This window comes from Molothrus aeneus, chromosome 28 (genome assembly GCF_037042795.1).
Source record: "Molothrus aeneus isolate 106 chromosome 28, BPBGC_Maene_1.0, whole genome shotgun sequence".
Taxonomy (NCBI): Eukaryota; Metazoa; Chordata; class Aves; order Passeriformes; family Icteridae; genus Molothrus; species Molothrus aeneus.
The window spans coordinates 5,691,765-5,711,605 of record NC_089673.1 but is presented as its reverse complement, the minus strand read 5'-3'; the positions used below and the strand labels follow the sequence as shown (position 1 = coordinate 5,711,605).

Below are 19,841 nucleotides of genomic sequence, written 5' to 3'. Positions count from 1 at the left end.
CCCATCCCTGTCCCTGTCCCATCCCTGTCCCATCCCTGTCCCATCCCTGTCCCATCCCTGTCCCTATCCCTGTCCCTGTCCCTGTCCCATCCCTGTCCCTGTCCCACCCCTGTCCCTGTCCCTGTCCCTGTCCCTGTCCCTGTCCCATCCCTGTCCCATCCCTGTCCCTGTCCCTGTCCCATCCCTGTCCCTGTCCCACCCCTGTCCCATCCCTGTCCCTGTCCCTGTCCCTGTCCCTGTCCCTGTCCCATCCCTGTCCCTGTCCCATCCCTGTCCCATCCCTGTCCCTGTCCCTGTCCCTGTCCCTGTCCCATCCCTGTCCCTGTCCCATCCCTGTCCCATCCCTGTCCCTGTCCCTGTCCCTGTCCCTGTCCCATCCCTGTCCCTGTCCCATCCCTGTCCCATCCCTGTCCCTGTCCCATCCCTATCCCTGTCCCTGTCCCTGTCCCTGTCCCTGTCCCTGTCCCATCCCTGTCCCACCCTGTCCCTGTCCCTGTCCCATCCCTGTCCCTGTCCCTGTCCCTGTCCCTGTCCCATCCCTGTCCCTGTCCCACCCCTGTCCCTGTCCCTGTCCCATCCCTGTCCCTGTCTCTGTCCCATCCCTGTCCCTGTCCCTATCCCATCCCTGTCCCTGTTCCCGCTGGTTTGTCCCCACTCTGGGATTGTGGGTCTTCCCGGGACACTTTTCCCCCTCTCTGCTGCCCTTCCTCCTCCTTCTCCCAGCACAAACCCCACAAACCTGCGGTGTTTTCCCCTCTTTCCCTGTCCCCAGGAGCTGTCACCCCCCTCATCCCTCCTGGGACAACCCCTGCAGTGGCCAGAGGTCCCATGGAGCCGTGCCCAGGAAATCATGGAATTCTGAGGGGATTTAGGGATCAAAGTGTCACACGGAGCACAAAAAGGTGACAAATTCGGGGTGGAAAGGGACATTTGACCCTGCTGACCCCATTCCTGTCCATCCTCTTCCTCCTATATCATGCACCAACAATTCCCACAGCAGGGAAATTTTATTCCCATACAATTCCCATTAAATTCCCATAAATTTCTGATAAATTCTCTTTTATTCCCATAAAACTCTTCCTCCTGAGCATCTGGAGAAGCCCCTGGAATCTTCCAGGAATTTCTGCTCCCCAAACCCCTGGGAATGGGGGTGACCCCTGAATTGAAGCCATTCCCGTGTCCCTGCCGTGTCCTTGTCGCTGTCCCTGCTGTCACAGGGGTGTCCCAGGTGCACTTTTCAACATTTTGGCCTTTCCCAAATGTCCCGAGGCATTTCAGGGTTTTTGGGGGGATCTGTTCCATGGATGATCCCACAATTCCCGCCTGTTACTGGGGGAATCCTGGGAAGCAGAGGAAAGGAGCGATTGAGCCCAGCGTGGCCAGCCCCAGTTTGGGGTCAGGGCAGGATTTTATGTGGGATCATGGAAATCTCGGTCATCCCCCCAAAGCTGCTCCTTCGCCCGGGAAAATCCTCTTAGGGCCGCCGGGAGGAATCCCAAAGCCCTGGGAAGCAGCTGGGGTCCCTTCCTGGCTCTGTCCCCATTAATGGCCAGGATTTGTCCCCATTTAGGGCCAGGACCTGTCCCTATTTAGGGCCAGTTCTGTCTCCATTTCTGGTCAGGATCTGTCCCCATTAATTCTCAGACTCTGGGGGCCACCCCTGGAGTGGCCAAAACCCCGTGGAGCAGAGGGAAATAATGGAATTCTGTGGGGATTTAGGGATCAAAGTGTCACAGGGAGCACAGAGAGGTGACAAATCTGAGGTGGAAAGGGACATTTGATCCTCCTGACCCCTTTTCCACCCCTCTCCTGTTCCCCTTTTCCATCCCTTTCCTGTCCATCCTCTTCCTCCTCCCTCATGCTCCAATAATTCCTTGCCCACACCACATTTTGGGATGAAAATCCCACATTTTTGCTGCTGAGGGATAATTCCTCCCCCTTATCCCAGCCCAGGAATGTGACCTGGAAATCTGGGACCACTCCCATCCCATCCTCCTCCTCAGGGGGGTTAAAAGCCATAAAAATTCCCCATTTCCCAGGAAATTTGGGAATTCGAGGCCAAGGCCACCCCCCGAGGGACGGCAGCGCCCGGCTCAGGGGACCCAAAGCTGCGGCTCCGGTGGTTCCCGGTCCCTGTCCCGGCTGTCCCCGGTTGCCATGGAGATTTTCCCTCTTCCCGGTGCCCGCAGGGAAGCAGCAGGAGCGGCGGGGACAGGGAGGGGACAGGGAGGGGACACTGCGGAGCACTGCCACCACTGCAGAGCTGCCACCACCAGGACACTGTCACCACCAGCACACTGTCACCACCAGGACACTGTCACCATCAGGGCACTGCCACCATCAGGGCACTGCCACCACCAGGACACTGTCACCACCACGACACTGTCACCACAGGGGCACTGCCACCACCGCAGAGCTGCCACCACCAGGACACTGTCACCACCAGGGCACTGCCACCATCAGGGCACTGCCACCACCGCAGAGCTGCCACCACCAGGACACTGTCACCACCACAGAGCTGCCACCATCAAGGCACTGCCACCATCAGGGCACTGCCACCATCAGGGCACTGTCACCACAGGGGCACTGCCACCATCAGGGCACTGCCACCACCGCAGACCTGCTACCACCAGGACACTGTCACCACCACAGAGCTGCCACCATCAAGGCACTGCCACCATCAGGGCACTGCCACCACAGGGGCACTGCCACCATCAGGGTGCTGCCACCATCAGGACAGTGACACCACTGAGGCACCACCAGGACACTGCCACCACTGTCACTACCACAACTCTGCCACTGCCAGGGCACTGCCACTACCAGGGCACTGCCACCATCGGGGCACTGCCACCATCGGGGCCCTGCCACCACCACAGCACCCCAGAGATTCCCAGGAGCGGGGTTGGGTGGTGACACCAGAAATTTAGGGGATTGCGAGGGAAATGTCCTTGCTTTTCCCAGGATTCCAGGTGGATTTTGGGAATATGAGCAAGGACTAGGAGGAATTTTGGAGATACTGCTGAGGAACATGAGGAATTTTGGGAATATGAGGATGGAAAAGGCTCATTCCCAATCCAGCATCGCAGGCAGGACCCCACAGGAGCAGGGCTGGGGGGTGACCCCACAGATTGAGGGGATTGGGAAGGGAATATTCCCAACATTCCTGCAGAATTCCAGGCGGGTTTGGGGTTGGAAAAGGCGAATTTCGGGATGGGCTGCGAGGGCCGGAGCGTGACTGGGAGCGGTAAAAACGGGAGCGGGGGCGCGGGGCCGGGCCCGGCGGGGACACGGAGCCGCTGCCGAGGGACAGATGGCGGTGGGAGGGATCCGTGAGGAGCTGCGGCAAAAATCCCAGCGAGAACAGCTCGGGAGAGGATCGGGATTGGCTGGGGAACTCCTCCCGGGAGAGGGAGGGCGAGGAGGGAGAGGAGGGCTGAGCCTGGGGAGCAGAAATCCTCTCCTAGTTGTGGGTTTGGGGTGGGATGGACAGGATTGCAGCCCTAAATTCCCGGGAATCCCAGTGGATGGGCTCTCAGTGGCACTGGTGGCACTGGGAATGTCCCAGCGCTGTTGGAGTGGCACTTCCCAGCCCTGTGTGCACCCCAAAAATACCAAAATCGCCCCAAATCTGCTCCTTGGCAGCATTTGGTGCCCCTGGTTTTGGGATTCCAGGCCAGTGCTGCCTCCACAGGGATGGAATCCCACTGGATCCAGGGAGAGATCCAGGATCAGCCCTGGGACAGCCCTGAGCCGGGGAGGGGTGGGAGATGGAGGGTGTGGGATATGGGATGGACCCATGGGGGGTGGGATGTGGGATTTGGGATATGGGATTTGAGATGTGGGGTGGATCCATGGGATGGAGGATGGATCCGTGGGGCGTGGGATGGATCTGTGGGGGGTGGGATGGGATGTGGGATTAGGGATGGCCCCTGGCACCAGGAGGCCCCAAATTCCCCAGTGGCAGCTCCAGGAGAGCAGGATCTGGGGTTGATGAGGGGTTTTTAATGCCGGGGGTGGAATTTTATCTCCACACCAGGACAGGAGCAGCACTGGGAGGCTGTGGGGTGGCACTGGGAGGTTGTGGGGTGGCACTGGGAGGCTGTGGGGTGGCACTGGGAGGTTGTGGGGTCACCCAGGATCACAGGAGGAGCCGCCCGTGCCCATCGCAGGGCAAGGACATGGGGACACATTGCAGCGGGTGCTGTTCCCGTGCCAGCCCTGGGCCCCCCCCGTGTCCCCCCCGTGTCCCCCCCGGCTGGCTGTGGCTCCATGGGGACGCGCTGGGCCGGAAAAGGCCCCGGTCCCTGCACGATCCCATAATGGAGCCCCGGGGGCGGCTCTGCCGTTAATGCAGCCATGGGGGCGGGGGGGCTGCGGGGGGGGCTCCTGACCCTGCCCTGACCCCGCCCCTCCCCCCCGGCTCCTCTGTGACCCCTCCCCACCCCTCTCAACACCCCCTGGGCTCCCTGAGCCCCCAGGGCTGGGGCCCCACTGGGTGGGCGGCACTGGGTGTGTCCCCAAGGCAATGGGCACTGCCAGGCAGAGGCTGAGCCCCTGTCACCGTGTGCCCGCCTTGGTGGCATCAAGGGCCGAGCCCCCCGTGGCTGTGTCCCCGCCGTGGTGGGTGACACTGGGTGACACTGGGTGTGTCCCTGCCGTGGTGGGTGACGCTGGGTGACGCTGGGTGACACTGGGTGTGTCCCCGCCGTGTGGGTGACACTGGGTGACGCTGGGTGACACTGGGTGTGTCCCCGCCGTGTGGGTGACACTGGGTGACACTGGGTGTGTCCCCGCCGTGTGGGTGACACTGGGTGACACTGGGTGACACTGGGTGTGTCCCTGCCGTGTGGGTGACACTGGGTGCGTCCCCAAGGCAATGGGCGCTGCCGGGCAGAGCCCGAGCGCCCATCACGGTGTCCCCACTGCACTCGGTCACCGCTGTCCCGGCTGGCACCCGCTGTCCCCGGTGCCACCGTCGCCCATCCCCAGCCGCGCGCTGCCCCTCCCACCTGCCCAGGTGCGCTCACACCACAAATCCCCTCTTTTCCCCCAAAAAGCCACCCCTCCCTCATTGGGGACATGCCCAAGCGCTGTCCCCACGCCAGCCCAGGTGACCCCACCAACAACATCCCCGTCCCCCCCTCACCCCCCGGCGACCCCAAACCTCCGGGGACGGCTCCTCCCTCCCTCCCTCCCTCCCTCCCTCCCCGTGCGCGCTCCCGCGGGTCCCCGCTGTCACCCGGCGACAGCGACGCGCGCGTGCCAGCGCTGCCGGCAAATCAGCGGAGAAGGGGAAAAAAACCCAAAACAGCAACACCAGGAAAAAAAACCAAAAACCTTTTAAGAGGGAGGGAGAGGCCTTTAAGAGGCAGCGCGGGGCCGGGGGCAGCCGTGCCCCCCTCCCCGCGCGGATCCATCATGAGCTAATGTGTTTTTGCCGTTCGTTCGTTCGTTCGCTCGCTCCCTTTTGTACCTCGCGGGGCCGCGCGCTCTCCCACGCGCAGCCGGGCGCGCTCCCGGCGCGCTCCCCGCGCCCACTCCCCGCCGCCGCCGCCGCCGCCGCCGCTCCTGCCGAGCTCGGCCGGGCCTGCAGCCCCTTCTCCCCGCAGGAAAGGAGAGGAGGAAAAATAAAAATAGAGGAAAAGCCACCCCAAAACCCCCAAAAGCGCAGCAACAGCCTCGGCGAGCAGCAATGGGGAATACACCCTCTCAAGGCATGTCACTCTCACTATGTGCATCCATTCTTAAGTAGCAGGTATTTTTTTTTTATTTGTGTGGTTTTTTTGCCTCCCTTTCCTCCCTCCTCCCCAGCCCTGCTTTTCTCGGTGATGCTCGGGGTGGGGTGAGGGGGGCACAAAACGCTGCCGGAGTTTTGGTGGCCGCCCAGCTGTGGCGGGGCTGTGGCGCTCCGGAGGGGCGTGTGACAAGCGCCGGGACGCGGTGACCCCCCCGCCCCTCTGGGGACGGCAGGGCCGCGGTTGTGGGGTCGGTGCTGGCGGCGGGGTCGCTTTTTGGGGGGCGTTGTTGCCCCACCGGAGATGGGAGCGCTGCGGGCTCTGGGGGCGCTCGGAGGGGGCGGGTTCGTGCCGATGGCCGCTCCAGCCGCCCTGGCCGGGATTTAACCGGGATGTTTTGGTGGCCGAGCCCTGCTGGGAGAGGCCGGGCTCGGGATCTGTGCCCAGCTGGGCGCGGAGGGAGCCGCGGGCTCGCCCTCACCTGCTGCGTTCGCTTTTTCTCCTCGCTGCCTCTGCCGAGACACAAAGGCCAGCGCGAGCCACCGAGTGGCCCCTGGGGCGACATTTTCAGCATCCTCGCAGCACGGGAGGAAAAAAAAATCATTAAAAAATATATATAAATAAATAAATCTGGCTCATCCCGGGCTGGGCTGGGGCGTGGGGGGAGGAGGCGCGGAGGGAAACTTAAAATAACTCCGGAGGTGGCCAGTCCTGAGCTGGCGGAGCCTCCGCGGGGTCCGGGTGCCGCCCTGCCCCGCGCCAGCCCCGCGGAGGTGACAGCGACACGGGCGGGGGTCCCTTTGTCTGCGCTGGCCGCGGGCAGCTCCGCGCTCCCTCCGCTCTCTTTGTTCTCGCCGTGGCACCGGGGCTGGCGAGCGGCGATGCCGCCGTGCCCACCCAGCCTGGCACCCCCGGCGGGCACCGAGCTCCCCGGGAAGCTGGGCTGGGAGCCGGGAGCGAGCACGGCCTGGACGGGCGGCGGCGCCCCCGGGAGCTGCGCCCCTTCCCGGCCCCCCAGGGGTGACACGGGGGTCACACCTCAGGGGAGGGGTCCCGCACCGGGAGGGGCGTTCAGCCCTTCCCGGGGACCCCAACGCCCCAGCCCCGCGTTCCGGGGGTGCCGGTGCTCCCCAGCCCCCCATCCTGGGGGTGCAGGTGCTCCCCAGCCACCCCTTTTGGGGGTGCAGGCACCATCCCGAGGGTTCAGGTGCTTCCCTGTCCCCATCTTTGGGGTGCAGGTGCTTCCCAAGCCCCATCCTGCGGGTGCAGGTGCTCCCCAGCCCCTCTGAATGCCCAACGGATTTCCCAGCGCTGGTAAAAGGGGCGGGGGGGGCCGTTCAAGGCCTCTCCTGTCCCCCCCAAACCCACGCGGGGTTCAGGGCAGTGCATCCCCGGGGCTGTTCCAGCCCCAGCGGCGGCTGCTGCCGGGTTTTAATGAGGAATTCATTTCCAACGCGTTAATTATCTCCCACCAGGCTGCCCCCGGCAACGCTCAGCCGCCCCTGGGAAAGGCTCGGTGCCCCCGGCAGGAGCCCCCTCCCCACTGGGAGCTGCTGGGCGGGACTGGGACCCCCTCGGGGGGGCATTGAGGGGTCCCCGGCCATGGCAGGGCGGTCGCAGCGGGTTTGGGTGGCTTTGTGCAGAAGGAGCTGCGGGCTTTGTCCCCTCCCAGCAGGGTGGGATGGGCAGGGACGGATGCCCACCCTTTTTTTTTTGGAAGTGTCGGTTTTTATGGAATGTCCTGGTCACGGTCTGGGGGTGCTGGGGCCCGTCCTGGGACAGGGGAGGGTGGGGACAGCCCTGGCTGGGGACTGGCACTGACTGGGAGCTGTGGGGCACTGGTGGGGTGTGGGTGTCGGTGCCAGGCTCAGCTCTGCCCCCCACTCAGGAAAAACGCATATTTCCCCCCAAAATGTGGTTTTCCCTTTAGGAAAAGGGGGATAAAGGTGCCTCCCTGCCGGGCTGGGGGTGAGCCTGGGGCCCCATCCATGGTGGCGTGACATCCTTGTGATGGTGGCACCTCTGTCCCCTCACACTGTCCCTTCCCTTCCCTTCCCTTCCCTTCCCTTCCCTTCCCTTCCCTTCCCTTCCCTTCCCTTCCCTTCCCTTCCCTTCCCTTCCCTTCCCTTCCCTTCCCCTCTCCAAATTTCCCCCAAATTCCCCAAAATTCCCCCAAAATTTCCCCAAAATCCCCCCATTCCCACCCTTCCCATGGCAGCGGGGTGCCCTTGGCCCCGGAGTGTCACCCGCGGTCCCCAGGGGCCACCTCGGCGGGGCAGCGCCATCAGGGCAGGGTTTAATCAGAGCCATCGATTGTCGCCATCGATCCTCGCACCCTGGGGACAGCGGCCACACGTGGCAGCCGCGTCCCTTGGCAGCGAGGGCCCGGGGCTGGCGGGGAGGGGACAGGGCCGGGCTGGCACCGTCCCTGTCCCTGTCCCTGTGACAGGATGTGGGAGTGATCCTGGGAAGGGGCGGGAGCTCCTGAGGGAGTGGGAATGTTCATCCTGGAGAAAAAAGGGATCAGGAGGGACCTTCGGAGGGTCCTGACAGGAGGGGACAGGAGGGGACATCAGGATCTGGTCCCAAGGGACAGGGAAAGGTTTCGAGCCCCTGAGGGAGCTGGGGATGTTGGTCCTGGAGAAAAGGGGGATCAGGAGGCACCTTCTGAGGTCCCTGATAGGAGGGGACAGCCAGAGGGGCTGGGCTGTGATCCCAAGGGACAGGAGGAGAGGGAATGGCCACAGCTGGGATGAGAGGATCCCACAGGGCTGGGATAAGAGGATCCTCCAGGTCCTTGCAGCGCTAATCATTCTGTGACCCCATGAAATTCCATGATCCCACAAAACTCGAGCTCCCCAGGATAAAGAGCTGAGGCCCTTTCCCCAAACTCTGTGGGATTCTCCCATTCCAAACCCCCAAATCGGGGCTCTCACCCCCAAGCCAGCACCCCCATCCCCTCCAGGCTTTGGGGACATCCCAAATCTGTCCCCAGGAGGATTCTCAGCGCTCTGAGACCCCTCCCTTCCCCTCCCTTCCCCTCCTTCCCCTCCCTCCCCGCCCTCCCCGCCCTCCCCGTGCCAGCTGCAGGTGCTGCAGGACTCGAGGGCTCTTCAGGCTGAGCCCTCCCCGATCACAGCTCAGGGACAATGAAACTTTGCTGTCAGCTGGTTTTATTTTATTTTTATTTTATCCCTCCCCCCGCTCGCTTTCCACTTTCAGAATCCATGCAAATGATGGGGTTTGGTTTTTTTTCTCAATTTTTTAAAGATTTTTTTTTTTTGGAGATTCATCTCCAGCAGATGATGGAGAGGGTGGGAGGAAAAGGAAGAGAAGGGAAAGGAGGGGGACAAAAACACTTCGGGGTTGTTTGTGTTGTTCTCTCGCTGCTGAAATGTTCTGATTGCGGAGGCAGAGGAGCAGTTCAGTGATCCGGGAACAGCGAAAAGCTGGGAAATGTGGGAGCTGCATCCCAGCCCCAAACTGGGAAATGTGGGAGCTGAATTCCAGCCCCAAAATGGGAAATGTGGGAGCTGCATCCCAGCCCCAAACTGGGAAATGTGGGAGCTCAATTCCAGCTGTGAACTGGGAAATGTAGGAGCTGAATTCCAGCCCCAAAACGGGAAATGTGGGAGCTGAATTCCCGCTGCAAACTGGTCCTGTCAGGGTGTGGCGCTGTCCCCAGGTCCTGTCAGGGTGTGGCGCTGTCCCCTCCAAAGGTGCCCAGGTCCTGTCAGGGGACGCTGTGGCGCTGTCCCCTCCTTCCCCCGCTCCTGCTCCCTCCCCCCGTCCCTCCCCGCGGTCCCGGCCATCAAATCCAGGAGCACTCGGGGATTTTCAGCCCTTCCCGAGCCGCGAGAGCCTCCAAAGGACTCTCAAGGACACGGCCATGGAGCCTTCCCTGCCTTCTCCTCCTCTTCCTCCTCCCCCCCTGCCAAGGGCCGCTCCTTCCCCCCGGAATCTCCCAGATCCACTCCCGTCCCCACCCCCGAGGGTCTCAGGTGGGCGCTGGGCTCCTCCTCCCCTCCAAATCCCATAAAATTCCCTGCAGAATCCCGGGAATCAGCACTCACAGGGAGCTCAGGCAGGATGGATTCTCCATGGGGTCACATTCCTGGAATTTGAGGGGATTTATGGCTGCCCCATCCCAGGAAAAATTACTCAGGAGAGTGAAAATTGGGAGCTTTTCCCAGCTTTTATCTCCCTTCCATCCAAAATTTGGGAAACCTGGGTGTTCCCAGGGCAGGTCCCAGCCCTGAGGTCATGCAGGTGAGGCCAAGATCAAAGCTTGGGAACTCATGATTCCAGTCAGGAATTCATGATTCCAGCTGGAAATTCAGGATCCCAGTTGGGGATTCATGATCCCAGTTGGGGATTCATGATCCCAGTTGAGAATTCACAATCCCAGTTGGGGATTCACGATCCCAGTTGGGAATTCACGATCCCAGTTGGGGATTCACGATCCCAGTTGGGGATTCATGATCCCAGTTGGGAATTCACGGTTCCAGCTGGGAATTCACGGTTCCAGCTGGAAATTCACGATCCCAGCGGGGAACCCAAGCTGGGAGCACCCCCGGCCTTCCCCTTCCCTCCAAAATCCCGAGCAGAGAATTGGAGAGCTCCGTTCTCCCTGGAAAACCAAAGGAGCCACCTTTGGCCTCCTCCTTTCTCTTTTCCCCCTAAAATTCCCTCATTTTCACCTCTCAGGTGTCACGAGGGAGAGGAAGGAGATTCCCGCAGGTTTTCCTGGCAGGTTGCAAAACGTGGCATAAATAATTCATCCCCTCCTCAATTATCAAAACAAAGGAATGAAGTGAATTTCCGAAGGATTTTCCACTCACATTCCATGGTTTTTATTGGTTTTTTGTTTCCCCGCTTTTCTCACGCCTCGGAGATGATTTACTCACAGCGGCCGTGAAATTCCTTCCCAGTTTTCAGATCCATCGCCAGGAGCCTCCAAAATCCCTCTTTTTGGGGGTGAAACTGCCCCAAAAATCCAGGGGAAATGGGGATAAAAGGGCTTGGTCAGGTTTTTTATCCTCTGGGGGGATTTTGGGGTGTAGGAAAGGTTGTGGATCCTTTTCCCACCCTATTCCTGGCAGAAAAAGGGATTTTTGTGGAGTCTGTGTCCCCTCTTGCTCTGTCCTGGTTACCCACTGTCCTTTCCCACCACTCTTTTATTTCAGGCTTTTTCTCTGTGTTTTGCTTGTTCTGATTAATTTCTTTCTTTCCCCCCATCTGAATTCCTGGGAAAACAAACAAACAAACAAACAAACAAACAACAACAACAATAATAAAAAATTCCCGGCCGGAATTTCCCAAATTCATGAATCTCCTCCTTTCCTGTCCCTACCCAGGGCTCCATGGAATTGCGGGCGGGAAGAAGCCAGGACTGTGTTCCCTTTGTTTAAAGTCTCCAGGTCAGTACCGGGGGCCAACAGCATCCTCCCCTTTTCCCTGGATTTCCCACAATTCCATGATTTTCACTCTTTCCCTGCCCCTCTCCCCGGAGCCGGGCCCGTGGTGGGTGAGGGCAGCACCAGCAGCCCCAATTTTGGGATGGTTTAAAGGGTCCCACCTGTTTTTTGGGATGTTTTATTAGAGGGTCGTGCCTGGATTTTGGGATGTTTTTAGGAGGCTCCTGCCTGGATTTTGGTTGGCACCTGTGGTCGAGGCGTCGCTTCCCAAACTTTTGGTGGAGGACAGGATGGATTTGTGGAGTTTTGTGGTCCTGGAGGATCCTTGGTGTTCCTGAAAGGATCCTTGGTGATCATCACGAGGTTTTTGGTGTTGCTAAAAGGATTACTGGTGCTTCTGGAGGGATCCTTGGTGCTCTGCCTTTTTCCATTATTTTTGGGATTACTTTTGGGATTGTGTTTGGGATTCAGTGGTGACGGGTTTTTGGGATTCAGCGGCTACTTTTTTTGGGATTCAACAGTGATTTATTTTGGAATTCAGTGGTGCTGCTTCTTTGGGATTCAACTGTAATTTTTTGGGGGATTCAATCGTGATTTTTGGGGGGATGGAGTGATGATGGTCTTTGGGATTCAATGGTGATGTTTTCTTGGAATTCGGTGCCAATGGTTCCTTGGGATTCAGTGGTGACTTTTTTGGAACTCAGTGGTGATTCTTTGGGATTCAGTGGCGATGGTTTTTTGGGATTCAGCAGTGATTCCTTGGGATTCAGTGGCGATGGTTTTTTGGGATTCAGCAGTGATTCTTTGGGATTCAGTGGCGGTGTTTTTTGGGGATTCAGTGGCAATCCTTAGGGACCCAGTGGCTGAATGGCTCAGGCAGCTCCTGGAGGTGTCAAACCCAGCACAAGGAAGCACAGCAGAGAATTTGTAGGATCTGTGGGGTTTGGGGAATCTTTTCCAACCAGGAAAGCCCCTCCCGACCCCTCTTTCCCTGCCAGCCCCACACCAGGGCCCACAAACCCTTGGTGACGCCTCCCGAGTCACGAGCGCCAGGGTGACATCCCAAAGGACGTTGATGTGGGATCAGGAGCGAGAATTATGGAAAAAAACCACATTTTCCCGACCCTTTGGAACATTTTCCCTGCCTCCCGTCTGCTTTTCCGCCTCTGTCTGGGGGGATGAAAGCGCCGCCGCGTCCTGGCGGAGGTGACAGCGCCAGCGAGGCCACCGCTAATGGGGACATTAATGAGTTTTGTCTCCCGGCCCCAAAGCGTCTCCTGACCCTTCCCGAGGGTTGTGAACACCTGGAGGAAACCGGCGCCGCTTTCATCCAGCCCGGAAAAACCCTGGAGCGGCCAGGGAGGGGGTGGAGGTGGCTTTTGTCCCCAAAAGTCCCCTGGTTTTGTCACCAAAGTCCTGCTGAAGGTGACAGGAGGGAGCTGGGATGGGATGAGCCGGGAATTCTGTGTGGGAATGGTGGGAATGCTCGTGGCTTCCCAGGGGAAGGGGTGGTGGCCAAAGGTGTCCCAGAGCAGGGGACAAGGGAAGGGACCCGTGGGAGAGGGGAAAGTGTCCCCATCCCGTGGAGACAGGTTGTCCCCATCCCAGTGGGACAGAAAAATGTCCCCACTGCCCTCTCCCGTTCCAGGCCACCGTTTGCTTTTTAATGACAATGATCCAATTATTGCTTATCCCCCATGGGCTTTTTCCTCCCCCTCTTGTAAAATTGGGGCACAACCAGTGGCATCTTCATCCTCCTCATCCTCCTCCTCCTCATCCACCCTGTCCTCATCCTCCTTCTCCTCATCCTCCTCATTCTCATCGTGCACATTCTCCTCATCTTCCTCCTTATCCACACCATCCTCCTTATCCTCATTCTCCTCTTCCTCCTCCTCCTCCCCATCCTCCTCCTCCTCCTCCTCCTCCTCCCTGGAGCTGTCTGAGCTCCCCGTTCCCTCTCTGGGTCCTGGCCCCGTTGCCACCTGGCCACCCTCGCTGCAGAAGCTCCAGACGCTTCCCCCTGGGAATTCCGGGCGCATCCACAGGTGATCGACCCCGGGAGAAGCTCGGGGTGCAGTGAAACCAATTCCCCGGTAAAAATTCCCCTGTGGAAACAATTCCCGGTGGAAATTCCCCAGGATCCGCGGCCTGGAGCCGCTTTTCCATCCCGGAGAGCGGGCTGGGGCCGGCGCTGGCCCGGAGGGATGAGCAGGTGTCCGGGGGCCGGGGCAGCGCCGAAAGCTCCCCAAAATAGAGCCGGGAGCGGGGGGAGAGGATGCGGCCCCGGCTCCCCGCGGCTGCTCCTGCCAGAGCCGCCTGACGGCTGCAGCGTCGTCAGAGCTGTACCTATAATTACTGCACCTATAATTACCGTCTGATGTGCTGCAATTAGAGCCCCCGCCGGCAGAGGAGTTGGAGCAGACAGGAGCGGCCTTGGCTGCCTGAGAGGGCTTCCAGCCCTTACTGGAGCCTTCCAGCCGTTCCCAGTTCCTTCCATCCTCTCCCGGAGCCTTCCAGCCTTCCCGGAGCCTTCCAGCCCTTCCCGGAGCCTTCCAGCCCTTCGTGGTGCTTTCCATCCTCTCCCGGAGCCTTCCAGCCCTTCCCGGAGCCTTCCAGCCCTTCATGGTGCTTTCCATCCTCTCCCGGAGCCTTCCAGCTGTTCCTGGTTCCATCCAACCCCTCCGGTTTCTCCCATCCCTTCCCGGTTCCTTCCAGCCCTTCCCGTTCTCTTCCATCCCTTCCCGATGCTCTCCAGCCCCTCCTGGTGCCTCTTTCCAGTTCCTTCCAGCATTTCCCAGTCCCTTCCATCCCCTCCCTGTCCCTTCCGTCCCCTCCAGGTGCCTCCACCTCTCCTGCCCTGCCGGGAGATGAATTTTGGGAAAGGTGCAAAACCAAACCCTGTACCCGGGATCTGTGGTGTTGGTGGGGGATGAGATCTTTATGGGATCTTTATGGGATCAGGGAATGGTTTGGGATGGAAGGACCTTCAATCCCACCAGGCACCGACACCTCCCACCATCCCAGGTGCTCCAAGCCCTGTCCAAACTCCTGTTTCACCCCTAAAACCCCAAATCCCCACTCTCAGCAGGGATCCCTCATCCCCAACCACAGGGCTGAGCTTCCCTCCCTCCAGACACCCCAAATTTTACTTTTATCAGAGCAAAATCCTTACACAAAGCCACAGAAATCCCCAGGAGGGCTGTGAGCATCCCCCAACTCCCCCATTTCCTTCTTCCCTGTCCTATTTTTCTCCCAATTCCCGTTTCCTCACCCCCATCTGCCCGTGCCCAGTTTAAACCACAACTCCCAGCCCAGTTCAAGCCACAACTCCCACCCCTAGGCGAGGTTTTAAAGCTTTTATCGGAGCCCAGGGCCTGAAATTCACAATAAAACCCAACAAATAGCAATGATTCAGAACCTCTCCGCTGCAAAGAGCCAGACCAGGACCTCAATTAAGCCATTTGCAAATCGTTAATTTAAGAATTGCTCTCGGATGCCTTTAAACCGCTCCCTCCTGCCGCTTCCAAACGGGTAAAGAGCGCGGGGATATAAACGGAGAGGTCGGGAAATGCTGATTTAACGGCTGGTTTTGGCACCGGCAGCAGCTCCGGGCGTGACTGAAATCCCGGGGCTGCCTTGGGAGGAAGAGCAGAGGTCCCCAGCTGAGGTGGGAGCTGCTGGGGCGTCCCCAGGGGATGGAGCTGGAGATCCAAACCTCACCTGTCTTGAAAAACTCCATTTATTTCCTCTGGATTTAAGCATTTCCAAAGCCCCAACATCCCTGGAAAAGCCTCGGCATCGCTGGGGGTTTGGAAAGGGTTAAATCCAGAGGAAATAAATGGAATTTTTCAAGGCAGGTGAGGTTTGGCTCTCCAGCAGCATCCCGGGAGCGGGATGGTCCCGGGGCTCGGAGTGACCCCCTGGATTTATCCCATCCTGCCCATTGTCCCCTGGGAGCAGGGACAGCCTGGCAGTGGTTCAGCCAGGAGGTTTGACACCTCTGCTGTGGCATTTTGAGATCTTCCTGCACGAAAAGGGGAGAAAATCTGCGGCTGCCTCATCCCTGGAAGTGTCCAAGGCCAGGTTGGAGCAGCCTGGGGCAGTGGGAGATGTCCCCAACCATGGCAGGGGGTGAACCTTAGGGTTGCCTCCATCCCAAACCCTCCTGGGATCCTTCCAACGACCCCAGAGCTCCGTGAGGAGAGAATTTGTGCCCCCAAACCCCAGCGCTGCCCCTGCTGAGGCTTTTCCCTCTCCCCTCTCCCCAAATCTGGACCCTCCTGGCCCGGACCCTGCTCCCAGCGCTGCCGCAGCCGCTCCTGGTGCTCGTCCCTTCCCCTTCCCCCTCCCACAGGTGGATTTTGGGATATTTTAAGGCAGAACCGGGCAGACATCTCCCGATGCTGCGGCCGCTCTGAGCGAAGTGAGCAAAGGAAACGGGGAAAAGGTTCTGGAGCAGCGGGTTTGGGGCCGTGCCAGGGCGCCGGGTGCAGGCGGTGGGTGCCGGGCGCGCCGGGCGCCAGCCGGGCCCCGAAGGTGTTGCTGCAGCCCCGGGAGGCTGTGCCAGGCTCCGCTCGGCTCCGGGGAACAAATCCTCGCTTCCCCAGGAGGGGCTGGGTTCTGCCACCAGCTGGGGAGCAAAACCCCAAATCCACGGGCTGATCCAGAGGGTGCTGCGGGAACAGCTTGGGATGAGAGGGCCGTGGGAGGCTGGAGGGGACCTGCGGGTGCCAAAATTCCCTCGGCTCCACCTGGCACCGCTTGGCAGCTCCCGCCTGGGAGCGGCGCCGGGCACTGCCAGCGCCGAGGGCGATGCCAGGCTCGGCAGATGTTGCCCGCGGATCCGAGCAGGCTGAGCCATCCCCGCCACACCTCCGGCTGCTTCTGCTCGGGCTTTGAGGAGTTTTTGGTGTGATTTGAGAACTCAGCAGCCGTCACTTGGCTGGGTTTGATCAGGAGCCGCATTTCCGGGCCCTTCAGCTGTGAAAGGCTCGGAGCTGCGCGGTGCCAAGAGGTTTTTAAGGGTTTTTTCACTGCTTAACTCAGTTTCCTCCCGATTCGATACCTCACCGGCACTCACAGCCTTCTTTCCAAGTGGAAAAGGTTTTTCTGTCCACCTGGAGAGGGGTTTTTGCTCATTCGAGACCCCCCGAGGGCTGGGGCTGGGTCTGGGTGTCCTGCCTGTCCCTCTGTCCCTGCGGCCTCCAGTGCTGCCACCTCTGCCTGGGGGCACAGCTCAGGGATGGGGGCGGCGGCGCGAGGAGTGGGAATTCAGGAATTCGGGAATTTGGGAATTTGGGGAAGCACTTCCTGATCGGGCTCTGACATGGCACTGCCCAAGGGAATGGGGCACATCCACCCCCACCTGGCACAGCCCAAGGGAATGGGGCCCATCCACCCCCACCTGGCACCACCCATGGGCACATCCATCCCCACCTGGTGCCCCCAGCCCGCCCTAAGCCATGCTGGGCACAGGCTGATGCGAGGCCGAGCTTTGTTGGCGTCCCAGCGTCCCTGCCCTCCTGGGTAACCCCTCTGTGCCATCCCCGCTCCTCCCCCTCCAGCGCTGTTTGTCCCCATCTCTGGTGGCCGTGCTGGTGACACAAAGGCCCCTCTGTGCCGCTGTGAGGGCACCGCCTGTGTGAATATTGCTCTATAGACTGGGTGAGGGCACAAAGCCCCGCTGTCTGTGCCAGCTCTGGGAGGGGGCCTGCATTCCTGATCCGTGACTGTCCCACTGTTCCCGACCCAACCCCGATCCATGATCCATGACTGTCCCACTGTTCCCATCCCAACCCCGATCCCTGACTGTCCCACTGAGCAAAACAGCACAGAATCTGAAAAATATATAAACTAAAACTTAGAGCATCGTGAGGAGCTCCGGGATTCACCGAGGGATGGGCCGGGAGCGGGAACGGAGCGGGAATGGAGCGGGAATGGAATGGACGGAGCACCCCGCGGCTCCCCGGGAGCTGCTGAGAGCGAAATCGTGTCCTGGAGCGCAGGTGTGAATGCGGATGTCTCACCCCGAGTGTCGGAGCTGCTTTTAGCAGCTTTTTCCGGGGAACTGCCTCCTGGACACGCTGCGGCTCCAGCGGTGTCACCAGCAGTGGGTGACACCTTTGTCACCACCCTGACAGCTCAGGGTTGTGCCGCAGGGAAGTCACCACCTTGGGAGAACCCAAAGTGGGGGGAAAACGGGGTTTGGATTTAAATCCAGGCGTTTGCCTCCTTTCCGGGGGGTTTCAGGGTGCAGGGAATGGTGCCACTTCCCCTGGGGACAGCTGGACCCTGCTGGGGACTGTCCCTGCGCTGGCACAGCAGTGCCAGGCACGGGTGATGCTGGCTGAGATTTATCCCGGGATAAACCTGGGTGCTGGAGCTGCCCTCGGCTCCTTCCCCCATCCCGTGGCATTTATATAATACATTATTTACATTTTTTATATTTCTGTCCACGTGTTAATAAGAGGAAATGGATCTTGTACTCTTGTTTTGTAATCTTGTTTTGATTGGAGCGTGGCACCTCCAGGACCTGTGGAATGGGGGCCCGCGGGGACAATGGGTGACAGCGAGGTGGCAGCTCATTAACCCCTCATCAGCAGCGCAATCGCAATTAAAAGGTCACCGCATCCTCCCAGCCGGGTTTTCAGGGAAGGACAATTAATCCTCGTCGCGTTTATCTGACAGCATTTTCCCGAGAAAATCTCCGCTCTTTCCGAGATTTTCCAGGGATAGGGAGCGTCTTCCCTGGAGCTGCAGGCCCTGAGAAACCTCCCGGCCCTGTCCCTGTCCCTGTCCCTGTCCCTGTCCCTGTCCCTGTCCCTGTCCCTGTCCCTGTCCCTGTCCCTGTCCCTGTCCCTGCCCTGCTGCGTGTCCTTGGTCACCTCTCCTCGCCATTTGTGCATCCAACCTTTCTGTCTCCTTTATTTTTGGAGCAATTCCCGCCTCTCCTCCAGGCAGGAATCAACCTCGCGTGGATAATATTGGATATTAACAGGGAAAGATTCCGCCGGCCCCAAAGTGAGGGAGAGGAGGGGGGGAAAATCCCCCGCGGTGCGTGTGGGGTGCGGGAACCGGCCCAGAGCGCTCAGCTGCGAGGAGAAGGAATTTTTTGGGAAGGTTCCTGGTGTCGTGAGTGCCGCCTGTGCCAGCTGTGACTCACGGCTGCGGCTGCTGGGGAGCCTGGAGAGGCTCCAAGAGGAGCTCAGGGCTCTGGAGTTTCTCCCTTCTTGCCCTGGGCTGGGAATGGGGAGAGCACCTGGCCCTGCTCCGTCCGTGCCTCAGTTTCTCCAGTGTCAAAAATCGGGAAAATCCAAGGGGGTGTGAGCATTCCTGGATTCCCAGCTCTTCCCACCTGGAGCCACCTGAGCTGCCCGGGGAGGTGTGGGGTCACCGTCCCCGCAGGGGGTTAAAGGTCACCTGGAGGTGGCACTTGGGGACACGGTGACACATCAGCACTGGGGGAATGCTTGGAAGGCTTTTCCAGCCTTATTGATCCCAAGATTCCAGAATTTTTAATCCCGTGGCATCAGCATTTGGACTGAAATAACCCTGGAGGGTCACAGCCCTGTGGGGTGGGGCGAGGTTGGATTTGTGGTTCCTTTGGCTGGGGCAGCGTCTCTCCGGAACCCTGGGGATGGCACCGTGTGAAAACCCCCCAAAATGTGGGGGCAGGGATGGTGTTATGGGTTTGGGAGGAGCGGGCTGCGCCCCTCGGGTGTTCGCCGCTCCTCCTTCCTTCGGAATCATCCCCTCACCCTGGGAATTTTGGGAATGGTCAATTCCATCCGTGGAGGTTGTGGCCTGACCCTGCCCGCAGTGACCAGCGCTGTGTCCTGGGGACAAACCCAGAAAACCACTGGGGACAAACCCAGAAAACCACTGGGGACAAACCCGGAAAACCTCTGGGGACAAACCGGGAAAACCTCTGGGGACAAACCCAAAAAACCTCTGGGGACAAACCCAGAAAACCACTGGGGACAAACCCAGAAAACCTCTGGGGGCAAACCCGGAAAACCTCTGGAATTCCTTCCCGAGCTCCCCGGGGGGATCGGCCGCGGGCTCACAGCGGGGACATTTCGGGGTGTCAGTGCCCAGGGGTTGGCAGCTCGGTGCCATCAGGGACATCCTGGCTCACGGGACCCTCGGGGCTGGCTCCGGGGCTGGTGGCAGCTCGGGCAGAGCCCCGCGGTGTCACCGGCGGGGACACGGGGAGGGCAGCGCGACAATCCGGGCGCTGATGGCTCTGCCCGGCTGCTGGCACTGCCCGGCCCATGTGATGCGTTTGAGGGGGCACGCTGACATTTCCAGGGGAAGGAGGGGGGGAAAAAATCCCCGGGGGACCCGCAGGGAGCTCCGGAACGGCGGAAAACAGAGCGAGAACCGTCCGCGCCCAGCGGAGCGAGCGGAGGGACAAACCGGGGGGAAAGTTGCCAGGGCAGGGCCAGGATGTGAGGGGAAGCGATGGGAGCTGGCGGAGCGGCGGGAGCGGGGAATGCCGGCCGTGGAGACGGCCCTGGGAGCCCCTCGGTAGCGCGGGGAGAGGAGCGGGGAGCGCTCGGCAGCAGCGCGGCCTCGCTGCGGCTCCGCTCCCCGGCGCGGAGGACTCGGCGCTGGTTTTGAGGTGGCGGCGGCGGCGCTGGTTTTGAGGTGGCGGCGGCGGCGCTGGGTTTGAGGTGACGGTGGCGGC

General features: G+C 60.2%; 1 protein-coding gene across 5 annotated transcripts in view; it reads left to right on the top strand.

The window, feature by feature from the left end:
- Positions 1-5,543: 5,543 nt before the first annotated feature.
- SRCIN1 (SRC kinase signaling inhibitor 1) overlaps positions 5,544-19,841 on the top strand; it is a 58,433-nt gene continuing 44,135 nt past the window's right edge. For 4 of the 5 annotated variants that reach the window (XM_066566832.1, XM_066566835.1, XM_066566834.1 and 1 more), the window contains exon 1: positions 5,544-5,714. In XM_066566832.1, the coding sequence (XP_066422929.1) occupies positions 5,693-5,714 (22 nt within the window). In that variant the 5' untranslated portion in view covers positions 5,544-5,692. Of the gene's footprint in view, positions 5,756-11,092; positions 11,156-19,841 lie in introns of all 5 variants that reach the window. The other variant, XM_066566833.1, reaches the window with a different exon arrangement.